The 25,285-nt window shown below is 55.5% G+C and overlaps 1 protein-coding gene across 1 annotated transcript; it reads right to left on the reverse strand.

Annotated features, from left to right (window-relative positions):
* Positions 1-451: 451 nt before the first annotated feature.
* Positions 452-24,341, reverse strand: LOC120238852 (proline dehydrogenase 1, mitochondrial). The gene is made up of 14 exons (XM_039242902.1): positions 23,997-24,341; positions 19,415-19,623; positions 14,032-14,066; positions 13,390-13,539; positions 11,859-11,923; positions 11,535-11,651; positions 11,079-11,158; positions 10,245-10,326; positions 8,750-8,842; positions 8,514-8,660; positions 7,536-7,711; positions 6,302-6,400; positions 1,127-1,215; positions 452-1,050 (listed from the first exon to the last, which is right to left on the reverse strand). Exons 1-14 carry the CDS (start codon positions 24,267-24,269, stop codon positions 863-865), a joined length of 1,803 nt encoding a protein of 600 aa, XP_039098833.1. The 5' UTR covers positions 24,270-24,341; the 3' UTR covers positions 452-862.
* Positions 24,342-25,285: the final 944 nt, after the last annotated feature.

The raw sequence follows: 25,285 nt of genomic DNA on the forward strand, positions 1-25,285 counted from the left end.
GACCACATCTAGTCTGCTCTGTGGGGCTGAGGGCTAGAGGGAGGAGGCAGCTATGAGTCAGCTCTGATCACAATGGCAGGAGCCTGATGGGTCACTGGGGCAGCTGGGGCAGCTGGGGCGAAGGGCACAGAGCAGCAAGATGAGTCTGGGGAGAGAGTCCAGGATAGGGAAGCAGCAAGTCCATCCCAGGAGTATCTTGTCTGCATTGGTCTGTGCCCAGGGGCCCTGCTGTCTGTCATCTGGGTTGTGCAGTTTTGGGGTGGGAGTGTCCAGCACCCTACACAACCAAATCTGTGATACAGCCTGAAGGAAGGTATTGGTGGGTGCACCCCATCCAGGGCAGGTGTTGCCCCCAGAGACACCTGGTGCCAGAGTGGCAGAGCCATCAGAGCCACTCTGTCTTTGATGCTGGCCCTACATGAGGGCTTGAGGGAAAGAGCGTTGCCAAGAATGAAGTTGAGGGCTGCAGGAGTAGTGGTTTTATTGACCAGGCCAGTTTCCCCAGCCTGGTGACTGCCCATCTGAGGGGCTCAGGGTGTAAGCTGGATGAACCCTGGCAGAAGGTGGTCCTTTGGGTCCAAGGTCATAGCTGTTGTGCCCATTCGTTGAAGGGCAGTCCCTGACAGCTCCCAGTGTCTCTGGCAGGCATCAGACATGGCCTGAATGCCCATATACTGGGCAGAGGCCAGAGGGGCACGGAGGCCCCACATCCAGTGGGTCTCACAGTCTTGGGCATAAAAGGGTGAATCCATGTGAAGTCGGGGTTGGGCTGTAAATGTGGCATTGGCCTGGGAGGCCACAGCCCAGGCAAGGCAGCGTCTGGAGGGTGAGTCTGAAGGTGGGAAATGGTGGCCCACGAGCACTAGGCTGGACGGTGAAAGAGGCTGCCCGTGCAGAGCCTCCGCTTGAGTTCCTGCCACAGCAGCTGCCTCTCCCGCCAGGCACCCTTCATGATACCACTGTTCTCCAGAGCACGGCGGGACAGGTAGGGCAGCACTTCCATCACAGGACCGTAGGGTACATACTTGTACACAGGAAAGCCCGCCTGACCTGTACACACAGGCAGAAGCAGTGAGTCCCAGTCCTGGACCCCCCCACCCCTGCTCCCCTTGGAGGCTCAGCTCACCTAGTGGGAAGCTGATCTGATCACACATGCCCAGTAGCTGTCCAAAGTACACCTGGCGATCAGCAGGGTGCAGGCCCAGCTCCTCCATCCTGGAGACAGACAAGATGGCAGGTGAGCCCCTGGGGCAACTTAAGCTAGCTCTGAGCCCGCCACTTCCACTCCCAGATCTTCATACACTTTAGCCTCCATCCCCTGCAGGGTGGAGCATGGGTTTAGGCTCTGTGCTGCCCAGACCAGGCCTCTGCCCTGCAAGTCCCACCTCACATCATGGCCACCAAGTTCCCTCCTCCCCCAGCCAGCCTCCTCCCACTTTGCTCGCTCCCCATAGCCCCTTCCCTCTCCCCTCTCACCTGCCCTGACCCAGTGAGGCAGGCCTGCCCCAAGGCATGGCCTGGGTAAACTCTCAGAGGCCCTCTTCCAATCCCTTTTTGAGCCCCTCTCCTTCGGTGCAGCATCCCCTCTGTCCCACACACCCCTCCACCCGACCTGGTCTTTTGTCCTCCCCTTACTGGCTGCTCTGTCTCATACAGCAGCACTAGCCACTGGTGGCCACTGACTCTCTGGAAGTCGACTGGTCTAGATTGAGATGTGCTAAAAGTATCTAACACACATGGGATTTTGAAAACTGGAAAAAAAGAATGCATTGTTTTTCTGAAATACTGAATGCAGGTAATATTTTGGGTATGTTGGGCTAATTGAAAGGGATTATTGAAATTAACTTCATCTCTTTCATGTGGCTAGTGGAACATTTAGCATAGATGTGGCTAACATTTCTATTAGTGCTGCTCAGATGCGTTGGGGTGGGTGGCCCCCAACCGTGTCCAGCACCCTCTCCTGTTCTCATACCTCCCTTGTAGGATCTTACAAAAATTTCCAGGGTTTGAAATGTCTACTGAGGATTCTCATATTTTTACCTCCAGCTTCCTGTATCCACTTGTCCAGACTCGACTACCAGCGCTCTGGAATCTGCCCTCGTCCTTCCACCCCCGTCCAGTGGCATGTTCAGCCTGGGTCCTCCTCACACCCAACCAGGCTGCACACCAGCAGTGTGCTTCCCTGTCTCCAGGGTCCCCCTCTTCTCACCGTCTCAGGCCCCTCACTCCTAGAGCATTGAGGACACCTCACCCTGACCCTCCCCATGAGGGTCATCCCTCCAGAGATCCTCTCCCTCTTTCTGTCAGAGTCTGGTGGGGGCCACCCAGTCTAAAGCAGGCGATGGTCTCTACCATGTAACCCTGCTCTCCAGTTTAGGTAACTCTGTCCCTCACTGGAACATGAACACCGTGAGAGCAAGGCTGCCACCATGTTGCTGCCCACTTGACTGGCAGTGGTGGGGACATTCGTGTGGCTCCTGTGGAAATGGCTGCTGACCCCTCTCCACCCCCTATGCCATGTGACTGTAGCTTCTCCCAGCAGACAAGGGTTCTCCACCTGGCTTCTGGGCTGGGCCTCCTGACTTCCTTGGGCCAACAAGAGCAAATGTGGTGAGGCAGAGGCTTGCCCTCTCAGGGCTTCTGAAAGCCTGAGACCACTTTGTGGTAAAGTCCACGCTGGCCTATAGGAAACCAGACATGTGATGCAGTCCCCTTTGCTGCCCCAGCCATGAATGAAGCCATTTAGGTCCAGTCAGGCCTTAGCTGACCACAGATACAAGTCAGATCCCAGGGCAGGGCCAGCAGAAGCAGTCCCCAGCTGAGCCCAGCCACCACTGCTGGCCCAACAGAACATGCAGTTGTTCAGGCCTCTTGAGTTCTGGGTGGGTTTGCCACTCAGCCAGAGCTAACACAGGCAGTCTGAGCTGCCTGATGTGGCATCAGAGACCCACAGTGCTTCCTCGGGGAAGGTAAGCCCAAGCTGCCATGGGCTTCCCAGCTCCCAGTGCAAGAACACAGAGGCACACCCTGCAGGCGCCAAGCCTCCATGACAGCAGTATTTGTGGAGCCTGGCACAGGCTCTGGGGGCTACGAGAAAGGAGAGCGCAGTCAGCTGGCACTCCAGACAAAGGAAGCCACATCCAAGGCAGGAGGCCTCCCTGGCTAAGATGCTGAGAATAGGCCTATTCTTAGGTGGGAAGATTCAGAAAGCAGGAGAGAGAAAGCCCTTCTGAGGGCAAGTTCTACCTTTAGAACTTTTACTCTTCCCTGTCTAGCTGGTGAGTGGCCTACCTGTGACCCCCACCTAAAATGGGAGTGGTCAAGCAAAGCCTGTTGACCTCATAACTGAAACCTAAGATGCCACTTGCCCATCACTGACCCTATGGGGCCTGCCACTGTATAGGGGTGCAGGTTCCCAAGTGCCAGGCCAGGGGCACAGGGAGGCTCTCCATGTATGTCAACTAGTGGAGGACCTGGTGTTCTGGGGTTTATGATCAAGTTTCCATCAAGGAATAACAGAGTATTTTTAAGTCTAAGGGAAAGCCAGATTTTAAGATTTGCAATGTAATCATCTGTTTTAAAAGTCAAGCCAGAACTAATTTTTTTCCTTCACCAAGCACAAAAGGTACCTCTGGCCCTCTGACGTCCAGTGACAAGGTTGGGGCATCCAAGGCAGTAAATGGGCAGCTGGGAAGTCCCCAGGGAATGGAGGGAAGAAGGCGGAGCAGTCCTGTCCAGCTAGGACTCCACTCAACCCCTCACCAATCCCACAGACACAGCGAGACCCCAATCCTGGCAGGGACTCTCAGGGAGACTTGTCACAGCCTGCACTTGGCCTGGGTAGCACTGGTGGCCTCAGCGCTCATGTCCCCACCCTGATAGCTGCAAATGCTACGCATTAGAAATCATGGTTTTCACTAACAGGAAAAAATGCTCAATATCACTCATCATCAGGGAAATACAAATCAAAACCACAATGAGGCACCATCTCACACTTGTCAGAATGGCTAAAATTAACAACTCAGGAAACAACAGATGGTGAGGATGTGGGAAAGGGGAACCCTCTTACTCTGCTAGTGGAAATGCAAAGTGGTGCGGTCACTCTGGAAAACAGTATGCAGATGCCTCAAAAAATTAAAAATAGAACTACCCTAGGGGTGCCTGGGTGGCTTAGTGGGTTGAGCATCTGACTCTTGATTTCAGCTCAGGTCATGATCTCACAGTTCATGGGATCGAGCAACATGTGAGGCTCTGAGCACTGACAGAGTAGGGCCTGCTTGAGATTCTCTCTTTCCCTCTCTCTCCTCTCAATCTCAAAATAAATAAACATTAAAAAAAAAAAATAGAGCAACCTACAATCCAACAATTGCATTACTGTGTATTTATCCAAAGGATAAAAAATGCTGATTTGAAGGGGAACATGCACCCCAATGTTTATAGCAGCACTATCAACAATAGCCAAGTTATTGAAAGAGCCCAAATGTCCGACTCACAAATGGATAAAGAAGATGTGGTATGTACATATATATATAATGTGTGTGTATATGTATGTGTGAGATACACACACACACACACACACACACACACAATGGAATATTACTTGGCAACCAAAAAGAATGAAATCTTGCTGTTTGCAACAACGTGGATAGAACTAGAATATATTATGCTAAGCAAAATAAATCAGAGAAAGACATATCATGATTTCACTCATGTGGAATTTAAGAAACATAACAGATGAACATAGAGGAAGGGAAGGAAAAATAAAACCAGGGAGGCAGTACATAAGAGACTCTTAAATACAGAGAACAAATAGGGTTGCTGGAGGGGAGGTGGGTTGGGGGAATGGGCTAAATGGGTGATGGACATTAAGGAGGACACTTGTGATGAGCACTGGGTGTCATAATGTAAGTGATGAATCACTAAATTCTACTCCTGAAACCATTATTTTATTGTATGTTAAATACCTTGGATTTAAATAAAATTAAAAACAACCCTAGTTTTCAGCTGCTGTTCCAGGCTGTGAAAAAGCAGTGAGCAAACAGAGAATAAGCACTGCTTCACCAAATGGGTGTAGAGTGACCAGAGTCAGCTCGTCAGGCAGCTGGCTGCACAGTGCCTTGGCTGTTCTCTCATTGCTTCTTCCGGAAGCCCTGCTTGGCCACAATCCTTGGCTGCCCGGCTTTGCCTCTGGGAAAGGAAAGGGCCCTCAAGGCCACTGCTACCGTGCTTCCTGTGGGGCCTCAAGCGCAAATAGGTAGAGACGGAAGCAGGAGGAGTGGCTAGTATCCCTCATGTGGTGCTCACTGGGTTAAGATAGAAACCACAAAAACATGGTGATAACACTGGAATATTTAAGAATTTACTTCATGGGGTGCCTGGGTGACTTGGTTGAGCGTCTGACTTCGGCTCAGGTCATGATTTCCGCAGTTCACAAGTTCGAGCCCTGTGTCCGGCTCTGTGCTGACAGCTCAGAGCCTGGAGCCTGATTCAGATTCTGTGTCTCCCTCTCTCATGCTCTTTCTGCCTCTCAAAAATAAATTTAAAAACTAAAAAATTATTTTTTTAATTTACTTCACCTTATTCCTGTATCTGACTTGCATGGATTCTACCAAAATTTTGCTCCATAGGACACACATTTAAAGAAAAAACAGACTATAGTAAGTTCTAAATGCAGTTTAAAACGTTAAGATTAACTATTTATAAATGAGGTGACACGCTGGAGGCCTCCTAAGGGGATCTGACTGCACACTGTATTTGTGCATTTCAGTAAGCTATTTAAATCATCTAATGAAACTTAGTTTCTGACTTGAAATTCTAATAAGCCAGGTATTAATTTTAAAAACCCAAGTCAGGGCGCCTGGGTGGCTCAGTCGGTTGAGCATCCGACTTCGGCTCAGGTCACGATCTCATGGCTTATGGGTTTGAGCTCCGCGTCCAGCTCTGTGCTGACAGCTAGCTCAGAGCCTGGAGCCTGTTTCAGATTCTGTATCTCCCTCTCTCTCTGACCCTCCCCTCCTCACGCTGTCTCTCTCTCTCAGAAATTAAAACAAAATAAAACAAAACAAAAAACAACCCAGGTCACTGCAAATAGCCTTTTTGCTACTGCAGTGCCAATAGCCAGCTGGACCTGGGGAGACAGGGGGCTTGCAGGACGCTAAAACTGCCACTCTAGTTCATTCCACAGACGTCACCCCCAAATCCATCATGTCCAACAGGTCACTCTGCACATAGCTTCCATACCACTCATCCCGAGCCCCTTCCCCTCACCAAGGAACACCAGACAGCTGAAGGGGGTGCTTACCTGCGCAGCGTGAAGCGAACTGTGTCCTCATTGTGAGAGGCCACCATCACTTTGGCCTTGGCGTTGTGCTTTAGCTCCTCCAGGACATAGTTGAGGCACCTGAAGGGAGTGCCACATGAGCCTCAGCCTGTAGAGGCCACAGGCAGGCCCGTGGCTGTCCAGCGAGCCCACTCCTTCCAAGCATGGCCATGGTAATGGGACCAAGGCTCTACTTGCCATTCCTCAACACCTCATAGGTAAGAAAGAAAACATGAGCAGTACCTTGGGCTAGACATTCAACAGGAGACTAGCTGGGACACAGTGCACCCAGGACAGCACCCTTCGCTTCCAGAAGGGGTCCACAAGGAAACTGAAGCCTCCCTGTGCATAGACAGTGTGAGGGTCCTGCCAGTGTGAGGGTCGCATGACAACTACGGCCTTGCCCGTGAGTACAGGAGATGGGGGCGGGGTGTGCTATGAGACACTACTGTCATGACCTGACAAAACCACCGAAAGCTCACAAAAATGGGCACCCTGCTGGCTGTTGGGTTAACACCGTGGGCTGGCACACTGACACGGGAGGATCCAAATGGGTGTTACATGGAAAAGCAAGGGCACAGGGCTGAATGCACGATGCCAAAGCTGATGTGGGTACACCCATGGCACACTTGGAAACTCCCAGAAAGAAGCAGGGCTGGGGAGGGAACAGGAGCCAAGGCGGGCAGACACTCCGGGTGTGAATGTGCAACACACACACACACACCTCGCAGAGAAAAAGCATGGGCTCTGCCTGTCCTTGCTGCAGGACAATGTCAGCAAGATAAACACAGCAGAAGCAGATGCAGAAACAATTGATGATCCTGGTGTGTCATTTGGAAAGCAAATGGGCCGCATGCAAGGCAAGAGGTCTACTCGGGGATCCCTTGTCCTAAGTGTCAACAAGAGCTGGTTGGGGCATCTGGGCCAGTTTAGTTTTATTCAGTAGACTTTTCTGTGCTAAAATCCACCTTAATATGTTTTAGAAAGGGTAAAAAAAAAAAAGAGGATTCAAAAAATAAAAAATAAGTTAAAAGCAGAGGAGATAATCAGGTCTGGCCTCAGGATAGAAGTCTTGCTCCTACAGAGACTTCTGACACACGGTGCCGCTCCCCCTTTAGACAGAGGTCATGTCAGGTCATTTTCAACACCCCTGCCCTGTTTCCTCATTCCCCTCCCCAGGAAGCCACGAGACCCCCCAGGGGGAGGGCTGGCGCACCTGTGGTACATGACATTAGTGGCCTCATACGTAGGGTTAATGGGGTCCTCATAGCCAATCTCCGCAGCACGGGCGCGTTCCTGGGCCATATATGCACCCCGCACCAGCTTGGCCCCAAAGCACCAGCCCTCACGGCGAGCCAGCTCCACATCCAGGGTGACATTGTCATAGGCGTCCTGCGGGACCAGAGCCAAAAGTTGCTGCTGACCAGGATGAGGCGCCCTCCACCCTGAGGCCCAGGTGCTCAAGAGAGCTGGGAGACAAGTGTGAGTGAGCAAGGCTGTCTGACTTCCATCTCCAAGAAATGGTGACTCCTCTGTGTGGCCCCCAAGCTTGTTGGGGGACAGACTAGGTACCGGCAGCCATGGTACACTCGAGTCTTCTCAGGCTGACTGAGGGGCAAGTCAGCTGCTTGCTATGGGCACCTCCCTGGGTCCCACCACCCACCCACTTCCCCCAGCCCTAGAGCCTTGACACCCATCCCACACCATCTCTTCCAAATACCTGGCTGGTCCCAGAGCAGCCCAGCCCAGGTCTGTGCTCAGTGACCCCACCCTCAAGCACCCTGGGCTCCCTGAGGTACATGCAAGATTCTCAGCAAGTCTCTTTGTGGGAAGGGGACCAGAGATTTCGTCTGATTCTCGGAGGGACCCAAGCTGAAAAATGGCAGGAAAAAAAAATGGCACGTAAAAACAGTGACTCATGAGGCCTTCAAATTTGGGGTATTAAGGCACATGAAGCAGACTGTAAAAGGTCTCCTTCATCTTCCTTCTACCCCTTCACAACCCTGTCTGGGATCTGAGGCCCAGAGGAAGGGCCGGCACACAGCTGACGACCGAGTCCTGGGGCCTTTCTTCCCACTCAGAGGCTGTCACACTCAGGCAGAGGCCTCTCCCGACACCAGCACGGGACTCAAGTGAGGGCCATCCCCTCACCTGAGGGCCGGTGGGGGTTGGGGGCAGTGGGCAGGGGCCATACCTTGAGGTAGCACTGGTACGTGTTGAAGATGAGTGGCTTCTCCCTGTTGAATTTGCGCTGCATTTCCAGTGTCAGGCGGCTGATGGCGGGCTGGAAGTAGGTCTGCTCGGCATCCACCATCAGCCGCACACCCACCTCGCTGGCTTTCTGAGAAGTGCAGGGTGGGACAGAAGGTTTGACTGGGATCATGTGAGACAGGTGCCCCCCCTCCCTAGGCACGTCCCAGGGTCCTCGACCTTGGCCAGGATGTCCATTCTTTGCAGCATCCTCGTCATCTGCAGCTCTTCCTCCTCAGTGAACTGTGACAGCAGAGGCTCCAGCTGTCCTGTCTGGGGCAGCATATGGTCAGGCCACAGCAAGGCTTCAAGCTCCCACCTCCCAAAGCCACAGCTCCCTCTGCCTGAGGGCATCCCCTGGCCCCATGTGCAGGTCCCACCAATACCCCAGGACCAACAAGGCCACCGCATCCCCTGCCTCCCATTTTTGAGCGAAGATTGGTGCCTGTCCTGAGGCCACATGGTCACTTGATACCCCAGGACCTTGCTACCAACCAGCACCCTCTGACTCACAGGGCTAGCCGCCCCAGGTCAGGCCTGCACTCAAGGTGTCTGCTCCCACACAATGATAAGGAAGAAACCCTTGACCCATCCAATCACCCAGAAGGACTCAGCCCCTAGCAGGGAGAGGGCTCGGAGGAAGAGTGATGGCTACAAGCAGGAGGGACAACTTGCAGTAGATGGACAACACAGAGTGGGGACAGAGGCACCATCTCCAGACAGTGGTGGCCATCAGGGAGCTGGCAGGTCGGCAGAAAGCTGGTGCTCAGCAGCTGGGGTGGAGGTGGGGGGCTCCTACCCTGGAGGCCTGTGTAGCCCTGGGCCCTCTGCTAGCCCCACATGCCTGCTAACACTGCCCAGGGCACTCTCAGTGGGGCCTCGAGCATGCCCCTCCATTGGCCCTCAGTGTCTTAACTTGGGGACTGGGCCCTCCATCAGCTGGGGCCTGATGCCGGGGGAAGGCAGTATCAGTGGGATGTTTTCCCATGGGGCTTCTACTGCAGCTTTACATCCCAGCTCAGGGGTGGTTTCAAACAGGGCACAAATTCCTGGCACCTCCCACAGGCAGGATGGGGGAAGGGGGAGTTGTTTCATTCCTCTCCCCCTGAACATAGGCTGGCCTAATAACTTGCTTTTAACAGACAGATTTAGGCATAAATGATGCTGTGGGACATCTGAAGCTAGGCTGCAGAAGGTAATACTACTTCCGCCTGCCTCTTGGATACTCAACCTGGGAACCCAGCCGCCATGTGGTGAGGAAGCCCTGGCCCACAGCCAGCATCATCTGTTGGCCGTGTGAGTGGGGACCCTCCACAATGACCCCAGCTCCCACCATGTTCTGAGAACCGCAAGGGAGACCCTGAGAAAGAACCACCCATCCGTCCAGAACCATGACGTGGGATAATATGATTATTGCTATTTCAGGCCGGTTATCATATCCAGTTTGGGGTGACTTGACACACAAGGAGACAGGACATGGGTCTCTCTCCCTCTCTGTGGGGCACTCATGGATCTGTCCTCTTCCTCCAGACCACAGGGGTGTTATGCAGCCAGGAAGGACTCTAGTTTCAGCCGCTGCGTCCCCAGCTGCTGCCTCAGAGAAAGCAACAGGGAACATTTCCCTTCTCAGCCTTGTGCCCCTGTGAGACAGGCTGATGGGGCGAGGGGTCGTCACCTGCATGTTAGGGACCACCAGGTGCTTGGAGAGCTCAGTCCTGTTGTCGATGAGGCTGCTCCAGTCCAGTAGGTCCAGAGTGCTGTGGAAAAAGCCACGTCAGCACGGGGGCGCTAAGACCTAGGGGGGTGGGGGCTAGGCCCCAACCAGCCCATTCCTTAGAAAAGCACCCCAAGCCCAACCTCCACAAAACTCACCTCAGCCTTCAGTTTCAAAGGACAGATAAAACGTTAACATCGTCCTCTGTTTACAAAATGGAAACCAAAACCAAAACATTCTTGCATCGGGGTGGAGACAGTTATATATATATACAAAAACCCAGGGTGAAACCAAGAACACCATGGGCCATGTCAGGCTTGGGAAAGAGCCAACCACGGGAGGCCAGGAAGGAGGCAGACCCCGCACATCAAGGGACAGCTCTGCCAGCCCGGAGAACCTGGTGACCTCAGTCCCAGCCCCCAGGTGTCTCAGGATGAGTCGTGGGTCCCTCCAGGATCTCAGCTGCCCTCACCCTCCGCCTGCCTGCCATGTGGGTCCCAGGAGGGCTGAGCGTGGCACCCTCATGCTAGGACCCGAATAATTCTGTGAGTAGCCCTGCCGGTTCGGGGCCTCCCCACCCAGCTGCTGTCTGGGCTAACTGCAGCCCCAGCCCCGCCGACTCCAGACTCCCTGTCAACGCCCGCCTTGTGTCTCAGGGAACAGGTCCTTCCACATTGTCACCCCAGGCCCATGCTCTCTGGAGGGCATGGGAGAAGCTGTTGGGGCTCAGCCAGAACTATGGGCAAACCGGAGCATATGCTCCCGAATTCCCAGCCGGGGGGGGGCTACTCTTACCCGGACATGCCCAGGGTCTCCGCTGTGAACCACCTCTCAATCTCCGTCCTGGATGCGATGCCCATCTTTGCCACACTTTCCTTGGGAAGTGAGAAGGAGGCAGTCCCACGGACGTGCCCCAGCCCCATTCACTAACATCTCCTGTTCCCCTGAACATTTGTGTGGCTCTTTTGACTGTATCACACCGTTAGCGAGAACAAGATAGCTTTGGCCTGTGTTTCTGTTCCATAGACAGGTCGACTCCCACCTGTCCCTCATGCCCCTTCCCGAACCCGAAGCCAGCACTCAGCCATGTGCAGGGTGAGCAGCCCCTTCCCTAAATCCTCCCACGCAGCGTGTGCTTGGCCTCTGGGAACCCCCTCAAACACTGCCTGGCCAGCTCCTCCCGGGCAGGGCTCCTCCCCAAGCCCCCACTGTGCCCATCCACTCATACCCACCAGGGCGGAGCTGTCCTACCTGCAGGACTGCCACCTCCAGCTTCATGTCCATGGCAGCCAGCCCAGCCTTCCCTTGCTCTGCAGCCATTTGGTGAAAGAATCGTCTCCACTTGGTCAGCACATCTGAGAACTGCAGCTGCGAGTGCAGGCCTGAGGCACCGGCTCTGGCACACTCCCAGCCCCCTGGCCCCAGGACCCCTGCAGAGCTCTGAGCACCTCCCAGTCCCGCCTGTGTGCCTGGCTCCCGGCACCAAAGTACCAACATATGAGCTTTCACTTAATGCTCACAGCAGCCCCAAGTTCTTACAGACTCTCTCTGCAGGTGGAAGGTTCTGGCGCTTACCAGAAACTGGGGTCTCCCCAACGCGGTGAGCTTGATGGCCGAGAAGCCATCATCACTGGCTTTGCCTGTCGGAAGCCACAGGAAGAACCATTAGGGCTCCAGAGGGGGATGGGGAAGACCAGGAGCCCATGCCGAGAGCGTGTACCACTCAAGAGTGACAGACACATGACAGACTGCAAATGACTGGTGTGGCCCCTCTTCCTATCAATTACCTGCAACATACATGGTACTGAGTCTCCCTCACAGATGGGCCCCAAGACCACCAGGGAGACTTGAATGATCTAGCCAAAACTGAGGACAGTGCAGTGGGACCAGCAGGTCTCTCCCCCCTCCCCCACCCGAGCCTAGCAGGGCTGCAGCAATGTCTAGGAGGGCTGTCTACCCCTCCGCATGTGTGCCTTACCCTCCCTGGAAGTAGTTCTAGTGACAGCTCAGCAATCTCAGGCTAAGGTGGGTGGCACCAAGGGTCCCTGCTGCCCCCCACCCCCAACAGGAAGGGAGAGCCCATCAAAGAGCCAAATATCTTGGGTTGCTGGGTAGCTATTTATGGGCAGAAGGACTATGTTTCTACTGAGCCCATAAACACCCACGGACACAGCTGCTCCAGATGCCCCACCTTGGAGGCGGGAACAGGCAACTTGGTAGGGTTTTTCGGCCACATGGGTTCAGGAAGGCAGTGGGCAAAGGAGCCAGCGAGACCAGCCCATTCTGTCCCTACCTCCACGTCCTCTCCCATACCACCGGCACCCGAGGCTGTCCGTGGGGGGATTCACAGAACACAGAAAAACCCGGTGGAGCACAGGGTGGAGCACAGAAGGCACTCAACCACACTTGACTCTCTCCTTCCTTCCAGAAACTCGTGACCTATCTTTGCTTCTGTGACCTTTGCTTCAGGCAGAGCAGGCATGGAGGAAGGAGGCACCCCATGCTCTGGACCCCCTCTGCCTGACCACCTGGCGTCTCCCCAGCACTGCTCCCAGAAGGCTGCTTCTGAGCACAACTTACTCCCGTTCCTCCCAGTGTTCAGAAGGTACAGAGCCCACTGATGGAAGGGCTGCTGGGGCCACATGGCGGGCTGCACTGTGGCTGGGGGAGGTCCTGAAGAGTAAAGGACCCAGAGGCCCACTTAACTCGCCTCCCTTGGTAGGCTCTCCACCTATGACCAGGTGGGAGGAGTCCTCTGTGGCAACAGCACAGCCACTGGCAAACCCCAGTGCCATATGTGGAGAGGCTCGAGCCCCTGACCCAGATGGGGGTGCTGCTCAGCCCACTGATGGCCTTACTGAGGTTCTCATCTGGGCTCTAATATCTAGGAAGGGGCAGAAGGTGCCAGGTTCCTTGGGTAGGAGCTGTACTCAGGTGTGACCTAAGCCCAGCCTATCCTTCCCAGTGTCACCCATGGTCATCCTCACAACCATCTGAGCCCCAGGCAAGTGCTCCAGTCTGGCCTTGCTTTCACCCACCCGTATCTCTACACAAAGAGGTTGAGTCTCCCTGGCAGGTGTATGGCCGGCAAGGAGGAGGGTCCTACCTGAAGCTTCGATGCAGCGCAAGAACGTCTCCATGTGGCTGTCACACTTGGCTTCATTGGCATAGAAGTAGGTGCGGGCACTGATGACACCATCCCTGCGGTCTCCAAAGGCCCGGTGGGGCTGGTACTGCTTCTCCCTCTTACTTGTACCTGGAGGGGCGGGCACATGGCCTGAGCACACACAGGCTCTGTGCTGTGCTCTGGCTCCCACCCCACTCTAGGCAAACGTGGGGCTTCCCCCACATCCAGCAGGACCTGCCCATGGCCCACAGCCCCCTGCTCTCAGGACTGGCTCCTTGGCAGCCACAGCCCCCCTCCACCATGTGGCCCACCACTCCCTGCTCCTATACTCACTGTTCCTTCCACCTGGCTCAGCCCTAGTCACATAGCCAACCCGGGCCAGAAAGGCAAAAGCCAGACCCACTTTGGACAAGGGGATGAGGACCCCTGGGCAGGCCCCGAGGATGTCAATGGAGCAATGGCCTGGGTGCACACAGGGAGAAGCCATGTGGGCACAGGGAGGAGCCTTGGCCCCAAGTCTTGCCTGTGCCCTTGAACCGAGGTCTCCCAAGCAGGGGTGGTGATGGCGAGGGGGAGCAGGTGGTGAAAGTATTTGTTCCTGAATGGCCTCCTCGTACTCACCACTGCCCTCCCTCTCTACAGCCGATGTACAGGACCTGTGGGAAGGAAGAAGGGGGTGAGTGTGGGTCACACCACCTCAGGCTGCAAGTGACAAGCACGTGTTCCCTTTGAGCAAGCAGAGGTGAGAGGAAGCCAGAGGTGGAGTCCTGGACCTGACCTGACATGGAGCGCTGTACAAGAATGGCTGGATTAGCCCGGGCAGGCAAGAGTGACTCAGGTGCCCCACCCGCCTCCTTACCTACCCCAGGCCTGCAGGGTCACCTCCCCGGAGCAGGGCAGGGAAGCAGTCTCAAGACCAACCTGGCCTACAAGCTCTGCATCCTGGAAAAGGTTCAGATTCCTCATGGATAGGTAAGGAGGGAATAAAACTAGCTGACAGCCCATCGCGTACAGGAGGTGCTTGATGAAAGCTAGCTATGGGATAATCCTTCTGAGGGGAAAACGGAGCCTCGGGGCCAGCCAGGGCTGATAAGGAATGGAGCCCAGCCACTACCAAAGTACAAAATTCCCAAAGCTGAGGAGCAAGGCCCCTTGCTCTGACCTATGCCCCCTACATCCAGGCACCTCTAACTGCCAGGAGCCCCAGGCCAGGCTCTGGGCTCCTGCCCGGGTGCACAGCTAGCCCCACTTCCAGCCACTGCCTGCCAGCACCCTGCTTCATTCTTGCCCCTTAGGTGTGTCTTCTAACCAGTAATCAGAGTTTTTCTTTTAAAATGCAAGCCTTCCCCTGGCCTCCCATCACAAGGGAATAACAACCCCCAGTCCTCATGAGGACAGAGCAGTGAGGCCAGCCTGAGGACATGGTTGCCTCTGCCCACACTCAGGTTCAGCCTAGCCACATTAGCCTCCCTGCAGTCCCCTGGCCATGGCCTTGCCACTCCTGCCTGGTCTGCCCCCACTCAGGTGCCCCCTCCCCCAGAATGCCTGCCAGAATCACAGTAAGCCCATCCCCCTCTCTGTGGCTGGGACAGCTGGGACAGCAAATGTGGCTAAGCCTACTCAGATGAAGGAGTCACTGGCCATCACTGTCCTGGAGTGGCATTTGAGGAGCTCTGTCCAACATCTGACTTTATATTTAAAGCCTCTTAAATCAGTTCCCACAGAAAGTACAGCTGAAGCCCTGTGGCTTATTGGGTGAACTCCTAAATGCTCAGACCGCTAGGGGCCCCTGAGTCTCTGCCCATACTTGACAGGAAAAGGATAGTGTTTTCCCCATCCCCCACCCTCACCCCCTGCTCTGAGGCACTTGCGACAGAGGTAAAGCCAAAGAAGCCGCTCAGAGATAATTGTACCTGCGGTAGCCTCAAGTCGAGTCAAAGGTCTAAGGCAGCTTTTGACCTCCCCGCTCTTGCACCAAGGGGCTGCCAGCCGCCGTCCAGGGAGCCCTCCCCTTGGGCCCTGGTTCCTGTGCAACCCCAGGGCCTACATCTGGCAACTGTCAGGACTCGGGAGTCCCAGTAGCTGGGACAGTCCACAGGGGCTAGGGACCCTGCACATGGCTGCACAGCCCACAAGGCCCCCACCTGGGGACAGGGGACAAGAGCCACCTGATGCCAACTAGACATATGTGCTTGATGTACAGAAGAGGGTGAGGTGTGACTGTGTGACAGTATTTGACTCTGTAACATAAGGGATGGGTCAGTCCCCCTCACAACATCCCCTCTGGGAACGAGGAGCACCTATAAAACCAGCCCCAAGATGTGGTTTGGGTTCCACCAGGCAAACAGCACGACTCGGGACCCACCATCTGCACTAAGACATGGGTCTCATCAGCAAGGGTAGTGGTTGCTGGGGACTCGGGCCTGCTCTGTAACTATACAGCCCATGGCTCAGGGAAACACAAGTATTCACCTTCAAGGTCCCTGCCTTCTGTCACATGGGAAATTATTATCTAAAAGGCCCCTAGTGGCCCATCATTGTGTAAGTTTCCGGCTCAACATTTCCACAGCTGCCCTATCTACCCTCCAAGCCCCAGCCAGCCCCAGGTACAGGGGAGTGTGGGCCACTCCCTTCCTCACTGCCAGCAGGCTCAGTGGCAGGAAAGCAATCAGAGTCTGCGCAGTTTCCACCCATGAACCTTCTGGGCACAGACCAGGGAGGAAGCACTTTAGAAATGGGCTGAGCAGAGGAACTGGGTCGGCCACACAGCCATGTGGTCAGGGTGACAGCGGCCTGTCTCCGAGCAGATGGCACCGAGAAGGATCAGGGTCACACTCTCAACCAGGCCTGGGGGGTGGGTTACGAGAAGACAAAGATGGCAGCTGCCAGGTGCAGTGGAAGGAAGGAGGGTCATGTGACTGGCGGGGAAAGGAAGAGACCGCCCTGTGCGGGCACACACACACGTGGAGGAGCGAAGAGAATGTGCCCAGGGGCAGAAGAAGATCAATACAAGTGACCCGGAGGTTTGCGGAGGAGAAGGAAGGCCCCGACCATCTCTTGGCCACCTCCAAGCTGACCTCACTGCACTGGGTGGTACGTTGACTGAACGCTTTTTAGAAAAAAGCAGAAAGTGAGGGGAACTAGCTCTCCCCTGGGGGAATGAAGGAGTGGGGAGGGAGTGAAGCCCAAAGAAGCCCAGTGGAGCTCACTCCTGCCTGCACATCCACATCCCTAGCCCCCCAGGCCCTGGCTCCAAGCAGTGCCTGAGTGCTCTGCGCCCACCAGTCCTGTGGAGCTGCCCCCACCTTGGGGCTCCACTGCCAGCCAGTCCTGGGTCTGCACAGGCATGACAGACACAGCTGCCATCCACACTGTCCCCAGGTGTCTTTGTCAGTTGATCATCAGAAGGCACCCTTGCCCCTTTCCCAGCCTGCTGGGGAGACCCTATGGGGCTCCTGCCTTCTACCAGGTGTTCGGATAAACACCATCCTGACCCCACCCTATGTGGCTACTCTCTCTCTCTGGCACCAGTAGCCTCCTACCTCCTGCTTCCTGCCTAGGGACCCCTTCCAGGGTCCCCTCCTCAGACATTCAGGAGGCCTGCTGGGCCTCCTGCGCATTCACACACTTCTTATCCTTTCTGTGCCTCATGTGGTTATGCCCATGGCAGACCCAGCACCACCTATACCCTTCCTACCCCAACCCCTGTGGCCTAATTTGGGGTAGTGGCCTCTATAGCACTCCAGAGAGCAGGGTCTACATGCCTCGTGACAAGATTAGCAGGACAGACCTCTGGGGCCCACCGGGACACAGAAGCAGTTCTCTGCATGGGGGCTGCATGGGTGGAGACTGCATGGTAGGAGCCACTCCTGACTAAACACCCAGGAAGCTAGGCAGGCAACCTGACAGTGTAGATGTTCAACCAGCACCCACAAGCCTGGTTCTGTCCCCTTGGCCCAGGCCTCTCCAAAGGCACTTGGCTGCCTGGCAGCAGACCTGGGCATGAGTGGACACTTGCCACTGGCTTCAGATGGTGGGTGCCATGTTAGGATGGGAGGGACCAGCATTCACATCCCAAAGCCCACCAAGCAGGGCTGCTATAACATGATAGGCATCAACAGCAGCATGGCCCAGGGGCATAGGCTCCTTGGCTCCAAGACAGGGCAAGGCCAGCCCACCTCCCAATACTCCCCCCGCAGGACAGGCAGGAAGCCAGCCAGATCACCCTGGGAAAGAAGTCTTTTCATACCAGAGGGAGATTATCCTATTGTGAAATTGCTCAGCCCTCACCTCAACTCAGACACAGCGGGAACACAGAGGCCATTAGTTATTCAGGAGGCAGCATCAGGAAGGCTGCAGCCCCAGGCCACAGCGAGGAACACACAGAAGGGTGCCAAACTGGAGAACCCTGCCTTTAAGACAGCAAATGGCTAGACAGGGGCTGGACTCCCCAGGCCAATCCACTGCTGCTGTTGCTGCTTGGCTTGGACATTCCGTTCCCAGGGCAGGAGTCTCATGTGATGCCTTTCCCTCCCCTCCCCTTTTGTCCCCAGGCCAGAGCAAACACCCCAGCCTGCAACAAGGCAGGCTACTCAGCAGGCCTGTCTTGAGCTTCACGTGGTCGGGCACAGCTGCTGTCAGAACTAAGGGTCCCAAATGCAAGCGAGGGCCTGGCATGGAGGGGTGCGTGTATCAGCATGGGAACTGGGCATTTTTGCACAGAAAGGGCCAGTCTTGCCCGGATCTACTGTAAGGCTACCTCTCCAGGAAGCAGAGGGTGACTTTGTCCTCTAATTTTGTTCTGTGGTCCAGAAAGGTAGGTCAGGGAGGTACCCATCTGTCCCTACACCCACTGCCCAGAGAACAGGTTCTACAGCAAGTTGGCCGCACTGCTCCTGGCTGCACATTCCCTTCTCAGACACCTGGGTAGGCCCCAGGTCTGACAGGCTCCATACCCACCAGGCAGAGCCGACCTGCTAATTAGAAAACCCTCCCAAGAGCTAGGCAAGGGTTGGGCAATGGGCCCTGTCCAACAGGTTAGCAATGGCTCAGAAGAAATACTTTAGTAGAATAGGAAGCCAGAGCACATCCTACACTGGGGTCAGCAAATAGGTTTGTGACCCCATATGGTGTCTGCCACAGCTACTCAGTGCTGCTCCTCTAGGACAAAAGTGATCTGAATTTCACATACTTTTTTTTTTAATGTGTACTTATTTTTGAGAGCGAGACAGACAAACAAAGCATGAGGGGGGAGGAGCAGAGAGAGAGGGAGATACAGAATCCAAAGCAGCTCCAGGCTCTGAGCTGTCAGCACAGAGCCTGACATGGGGCTAGAACTCATGAACCATGAGATCATGACCTGAGCCGAAGTCAGCTGAGCCACCCAGGCGCCCCGAATTTCATTTACTTTTATTTTTAAAAGATTTTTTAAAATGTTTTATTTATTTCTGAGAGAGAGAGAGAGAGAGACAGCGTGAGGAGGGGAGGGTCAGAGAGAGAGGGAGACACAGAATCTGAAGCAGGCTCCCAGCTCTGAGCCAGCCGCCAGTACAAAGCCCAACACGGGGCCCGAACCCACGAACCGTGAGATCATGACCTGAGCCATAGTCGGACGCCCAACCGACTGAGCCACCCAGGCGCCCCCCGAATTTCATATACTTTTAATGTGTCACAAAATAGTATTCTTGTTTTGTTCCAACCATTTGAAAAAGCAACAACCAATCTCACCTTGCAAGTCAACGCAAAACCAGGCAGGCCAGCCACATTGGGCCCCTCCTCTATCCCTGCCCCTCCTCTAGCCTTGTGCACACAAGGCCTTTTGTGAAAGCCCAGAGCTGTCATCCTTACAGGGCAAAAATGCAAGTCTGACCCCAGGCAGAACCCAGGAGGGCCACTGGTAAGCAGGCTGACCAAGCCCTCCTACCCTGGAGGCCTCCTCCCAGCCCAGCCCCAGACGGCCCCAGGATGCTTTGGGGTTACAACCAGGTGCCCAGACAGGCCTTACTCCATCTCTGTGCGCTCTGCCTCCTCGGGGCTCAGATCTTCCTCCACCCCGTAGTCCAGGATGGAGCCCACGCCAAAGGCCCTGTTGTGCTGGATCAGGGGCCGGATAGACTCCTGGTCCTCACCAGCCACAAACTGCCCATAGAAGGTCATCTTCATCAGCTTGTCGAACAGCTTTTGTCCCAGAAGTCGCCTGGTGAGATGGAGCAGCTGAAAGGCAGAAAGAAAGGGCTGTTCTGGTCGCCTGGCCTCCACTGTCCCAGCCGGACACTCCTGCGTGCCCCCCTCCCTTCGCTCCAACCATAAAGCCTTCACACACACCTCCCAAAGACAAACACGACTCGGGGCCTTGATGTCACAGTGGACGCCACCAGCAACAGCTCGCCTCTCCACTTGTAGCCACTGTCAATCTACTCCTCGTACAGGGCAGACGTCCCAGCGCCACCCCCACCACCGCTCCCACTTCCCTGCCCTGAACACTCACAGGTGACCCAAGTGGCACATAGCGGTGCCAGACCATTATTTGGTGGATAAAGAAACGAATAGCAGGTCTCTCTGGGAATAGCAGTGGGTGTGTTCATAACATCCTCTGTATTCACACCTCAGTGGGTTATGCCAGGTAGGAGGATTCGGTGCAACTTTCTAGCAGGTGAGCACCCAGATTTTTCAATATTTTGTTCACTGCTTATTCCCAGTCCCTAAAACAGTGCCTGGCAAGGGGCCGGCCCTCCAGTAGTTGCTGAGCAGATGAACACATGCTAAATTCAGAAGGAGTCTGACTTCAACTGGAGCAAGCATTAGGCAAATAATAAGCCAGGTGACCTTTTACAAGGTCATCCAGGGCTACAGCAGACCCACAACTAGAGTGGATGTGCCCCTGAGGAAGACAGCTGCCCACAGAGCACTCAGCTCCTCTCACTACATTTTGCCATCTCCTCAATTTCTGCCATCCTTCAAAGTCCTGAGTCACTGCTTTGTGCCCAGGACAATTCCAGGCTAAACAAAACAGAGAAGGAGCTCACATTGATGGAGCAAGGCACCCCCACAGAGTGATTCAGAACAGGGGGTGAGGGGGTGACTGTCAGGCACGGGTGGGAGATGTTTGCTAACTTAGACCCAGAGAGGGGGGCTTGCCAAGGCATGGAGGTGGCATGGAGTTCCTGCAGTAAAAACAGCCAGGGCAGGAAGGAGTTAGGATAATGGAGGCCCCTGAGGCTAGAAGGGATGGCTGCTTGGAAGGCACATCTGCCACCTGCCTGGGAATTCCTGTGTCCACTATCAACCCCTCCCCCCAACTTATCTCCAAGACAGAAAAAAACCTGAGGTCTGTCAAACCCAACAGATAACAGAACCCCTTTTGTAAGGAACATCTCTTGGGATCAGGGCTTCAAGAAACAATCTCTAGTTTAAGCAGAAGTATGAGTAAATCAAACACCTTCATCCGCAAGCTAGTCCTGAGGAGCCTCACATTGGCCCAAAGGCAGACACGCCCTGAATCACAGGCTGGCATTTGGTGAAGATGCCTCAGGACCAAACCTGAGGGCACCGCAGGGCATCCCAAGGACAAGGACCACTGCCTTGCTCCAACCTCTCTGTAGTGGTGTCTGATTTCATTGCATCCCATTAGGTTTTTTGTTTGTCTGCTTTTTTTTTTTTTTTTTAGAAAGAGAGGCAGAGAGAGAAGGGAAGCAGGACAGAGAGAGAGAGAGAGAGAGAGAGAGAGAAAGAGAGAGAATCTTAAGCAGGCTCCATGCTGGGCAATGTGGGGCTCCATCCCACAACCCTGGGGTTGTGACTTGAGCCAAAATCAAGAGGCAGACGCTCTCAACCGACTGAGCCACCCAGGTGTCCTGCATCTCATTGTTTTAATAAAGAGGATGAGACACAAAAAATTACAGGGTCAACTCGGGAGAACAGGGCAGGATATCTCAGCTCCACACAGCCTAGGCCAGTGGTCAAGGAGTCTATCGGCCAGAGCAGCCTCGCCAGCGGAAAAGCCAGGCCTTGATTATATCAGAGATCAGCCCAGTGGCAGGTGGGGCAGAACCGGACACCCAAAAACCATCATCTGGGTTCTGGAAAACCCCAGTATTGTACATGTCAGCTCTGAGAACTGTCAGAAACCACCATGTGTAGAAATGGGCCAGCCACCTACTCTTGGCCCAGCAAACTTTCCTGTCCAGGGCCACATGGTAAATAATGTAGGCTGTGTGGGCCACACAGTCACAGTCATAACTATTCAATTCTGCTGGCAAAGCCCAAAAAGCAGCCACAGCCAATGCGAATAGGAGAAGTAGGAGCAAGGCAGACGCTGGTATTTGACTCAGCAGGGGGGGCCCTGGGCTGGCAACCTCCCGCACACCCTGCACTTCGCACTGACTAGCTCCCCAGGTGGAGGTGGGGCTCAGAGGGAATGGCAGGGAAGGCCACCCAGGTCACCAAGCCGGTCACTCACCCTCTCACTCTGGCAAAGGGGAGGCCAACCTGTCACAGAAGGTTATGGAACCACAAGGGACAGGGCTGGCAGTTTTAAAGCTAACTCCAGAGCAAAGCCGCCCCTTTAAAACCATCCTGGCATCAGGTGCATCCCTGGGTGGCACAGTCTGAGATGAGGGTGGCATCCCCTCTTCTCCAGGTAGGGGCATCCTTTGTGGGTTTAGAAATGCACCAGGAACACATATACTCACTTTCACTGTAAAAGACTCAAACAGATGTGTGCAAACCAAGGAGTAATGCCAGTTCTCTCTCTTCCCTGTCCCCCAAGGGCACCATCGCCATCCATCCTGTCCCCTCCCCCCTTCTGTTACTCTCTTCTCACTGGCTTATACCCAAGCACAGAAGCCTCTGTCATGGAGGACTTGGGTTTTCTAAACTCTTGTCTTCTGGCAAGGAAGGGACCTAACTGGGTGCCAAACCAATGCGGCAGCTCCAACTGAGCTCCTGCAGGCTGACACTCCCTGGGAACGGATTTAATGATCCCCACCGCCCCTGAAGGTGCCACACAGACCCACACTGCTCAGCAGGAGGAATTTTCACTGCAGGCCAGAGGACAAGGTAAATGCTGGTTCTGGAGAGCAGCCCACAGCCCTGCAGCCTGGTCTCTGCCCCATTTCCTCCAGCAGCAGGCACCGAGGCCACTGGCACCAGTGTGACCACTAGCAATGCTGTGGTGGAACAGGTCCCACGGGGGGCAAACAGAGCACCGTTAATGGGCTCCCTGAAGGCATCCCCAGGACACAGGTGGGACAGGAGGGGAGCCTGGGAGAAGCCTCTCCACACCTCCAGGTACCCACAGTGGTCCCTGCACTCCAGCACTTTCTGGCACTTGGACAGTGGTCACCCACAGCACCCCACGATCTCCAGCTTCTCTCCTGGCTTTGATCCAAAGGAAGAAAGCTCAGAGACATACTGCCTAGATGACTCCAGCCTTTACTCTCTCCCTTCCAGTCACATGGCGGCAGGCACAGCTCCTGAACAACTTCTGACCCGTGGGTCCCAGTCCTACCCCAGCAGTCCCATGATGCCCCAACTGCAGGAGCCAGGTCCCTGTCCTTGCTCTCCATGGAGACTTCATAGCTGGCCACTTTCTCCCTTAGTTGTTGCCACCCTCCAGCTGCCTCCTCCCTCCGGACCACGGCACCTCCAGAACTTGCTGCTCCTTTCTTGCTCTTCTGACGTTGGTGCTCTCCAAAGGGTCCTCATCACCTCCACCCCCCACCAGGCTCCTTGAACCCTGAGTGTTCTTTTCTGCCCTCCTCTCCGGTTGGCCTGGGCTCTCCATAGCCACAAATTTGCCTCAGTACATCCACATTTACTGCAAACACAGATGACTTCCCAGAAGCCTCCATTACTCCAGTTCTGCTTCTTCTGCCTCCTCCAGGGACCAAGGGAGGCAGCATGATACTCTCAGCACAGTCTTGCTTGAGAAATGAACACCACTTGTATTAAAGAGCCTTCCAGACACTTAGCACCAACATGCACCCTTGCAAACTGTTCCCAGGATCATCCTGAAATAATTGTCATCTCCATACATCCAGACTGACGGTGGCTAAGACAGCGTTCTGTTTTTTACTTCCCCAAAGCTCACACACTTTTCACAAGTTACTGTGTTGAAGTAATAAAAGCTGTAGTTCAAGGGGCTTCCCATTTTCCACCAACACGCTTAGGAGTAGCTGTGTCTGGCGAGCTCCTGAGTCAGTTTCTGAGAACCCTGGGTTCCCAGGCCATGAACCCTTCAATACCACCAAGACTCCCTTTTAAGCAACATTTAAAACACTCAATTTTCAGGCGACAACTTTGCATTATCACAAGCAGCATATAGCTTAAAAATTCAGAAACTGGTCTTTGTTTTTAGTTGGTAGTAACTGGCATTAGGAAAATTCACGAAGCTCAAAGGAGAATGCAGGAAACACCTCCCGTTCCTGACTTCCTGGAGATGCTCAAGGGCCGCTCCCTGCCTCCCCACCCCCGCCCCCGACCGCCCCGCCGCTTTACAGTAAAACTTCATAACGGCTCCTGGAACACGCAGAGCGTCCTGCGCGTCCCGCGGCGCCACCTACCCTCCCACATGCCCACCAGCGCACCTGCTCGTGGTGCGCCAGCAACGCAGGCGAGGCGCACAAGCGCAACACTAGCAGGCTGCGCGCCAGCTCCCAGCTGCGCCGGCTGCGGTACGCCTCCTGAGTGTTGCCGAAGTCCACGGCCGGCACTGGCGGCCGCGCGCGTTCGGCCGCCCCGCATCCCGGAGCGGCCTCCCGGCCTGCGGCGGACTGCTCGCGAGCCACGGGCGCCGTGGACAGCGGGGCGAGGCGGGGAGCGCTGAAGCGCAGCACAGAAGCGATGTGCCTCAGAGCCATGACGGGGCGTCCGCAACCCCCCAGGCTGCTTAAGTACTCGCGGCCGGCCCCACCTCTCCCTGAGCTCAGCAGCGCTCTCTCCTGGGCCCCGCCCCAGGATCCGCGCGGTCTCTACCGGGGGCCCCGCCCCGCCCTAGGATGTGCGCCGAAAGCTGAGCCACGCCGCCTTCCGGTAGACCACGCCCCTCACCCTGAGCCGCGCCTACTCTCCAGAAGTTCCCGCACCGCGTGGGTTACTAGTGAAGTCCCGTCCCGCCCGTCCCAGGACCCGCGCCTTCCGCCCAAGAGACTCCGCTCTGCACCCTGAGCCGCGCCCTCTCCTGCTCCCCCCCCCCCCCCCCCCCCCCCCCCCCCCCCCCCCCGCCCTTGAGCCACACCCCCAAGTCAGGAGGCCCTGAGTGGCGCCCTCCCCTTGGGAGGCCCCGCCCCGCCCTGGGAGGCCCCGCTCGGCTCTAGGACTTAGAGCCACCTTGCTAGGAAAAGCCCGCCTGGCGCTCGGAGCCGCGCCCTTTCCCAAGGAAGCCAGACCCCCCGAGACTTCCCGAGTCCAGTAGGTTCTGCGGCAGCCTCGGCCACCCAATGGCGCCAAACACGCATGAAACCCTCCTTCTTAGCCTGTGGCCACACCCCCAAAGGAGACCCTGTCTCCTTGGATGCCTATTCCCAACTTTATCTTTCCCCTAAGAGACCCTACGCCTCCAGGGACTGGATCTGCAACCAGGTGTGCGATTTCTCCCTGGTTTTCCCAGGTCCCCAAGTGGCCCTGTGGTTTCGGAGCCCGCGCATCAGCGCCATCACAGACCTGCATACCTGGGCTCCTCCGTGGTCGTTGAGCCTCATGGACTCACAGCTGAGGCCTGGAGGACGGAGAAGCCAGCAAGGCCATAAAGTGGTGCCGCTTCTCACAAGTGCAGGGGCGTTTGGGAGGCCATTCGGCCTCCCTTCCAGGCCTACGGTGCGAGCGTGGGAAGGAGGCCCATTAGGGGCTTGCGCAACTCTACCTCTCCGGTCCTCCC

This window comes from Hyaena hyaena, unplaced genomic scaffold (genome assembly GCF_003009895.1).
Source record: "Hyaena hyaena isolate Hyena2069 unplaced genomic scaffold, ASM300989v1 scaffold_219, whole genome shotgun sequence".
NCBI classification, from domain to species: Eukaryota; Metazoa; Chordata; class Mammalia; order Carnivora; family Hyaenidae; genus Hyaena; species Hyaena hyaena.

What these genes read in the sequence shown, in the direction of transcription:
- LOC120238852 (XM_039242902.1), bottom strand. Translation starts at nt 24,269, where the DNA reads ATGGCTCTGAGGCACATCGCTTCTGTGCTGCGCTTCAGCGCTCCCCGC. An exon ending in GCGCTGCATCGAAGCTTCAG is followed by an intron (nt 11,924 to 13,389) that starts GTAGGACCCTCC and finishes GGCTTCCGACAG; the next exon opens with GCAAAGCCAGTGATGATGGC. An exon ending in TGGAGGTGGCAGTCCTGCAG is followed by an intron (nt 11,159 to 11,534) that starts GTAGGACAGCTC and finishes TCACTTCCCAAG; the next exon opens with GAAAGTGTGGCAAAGATGGG.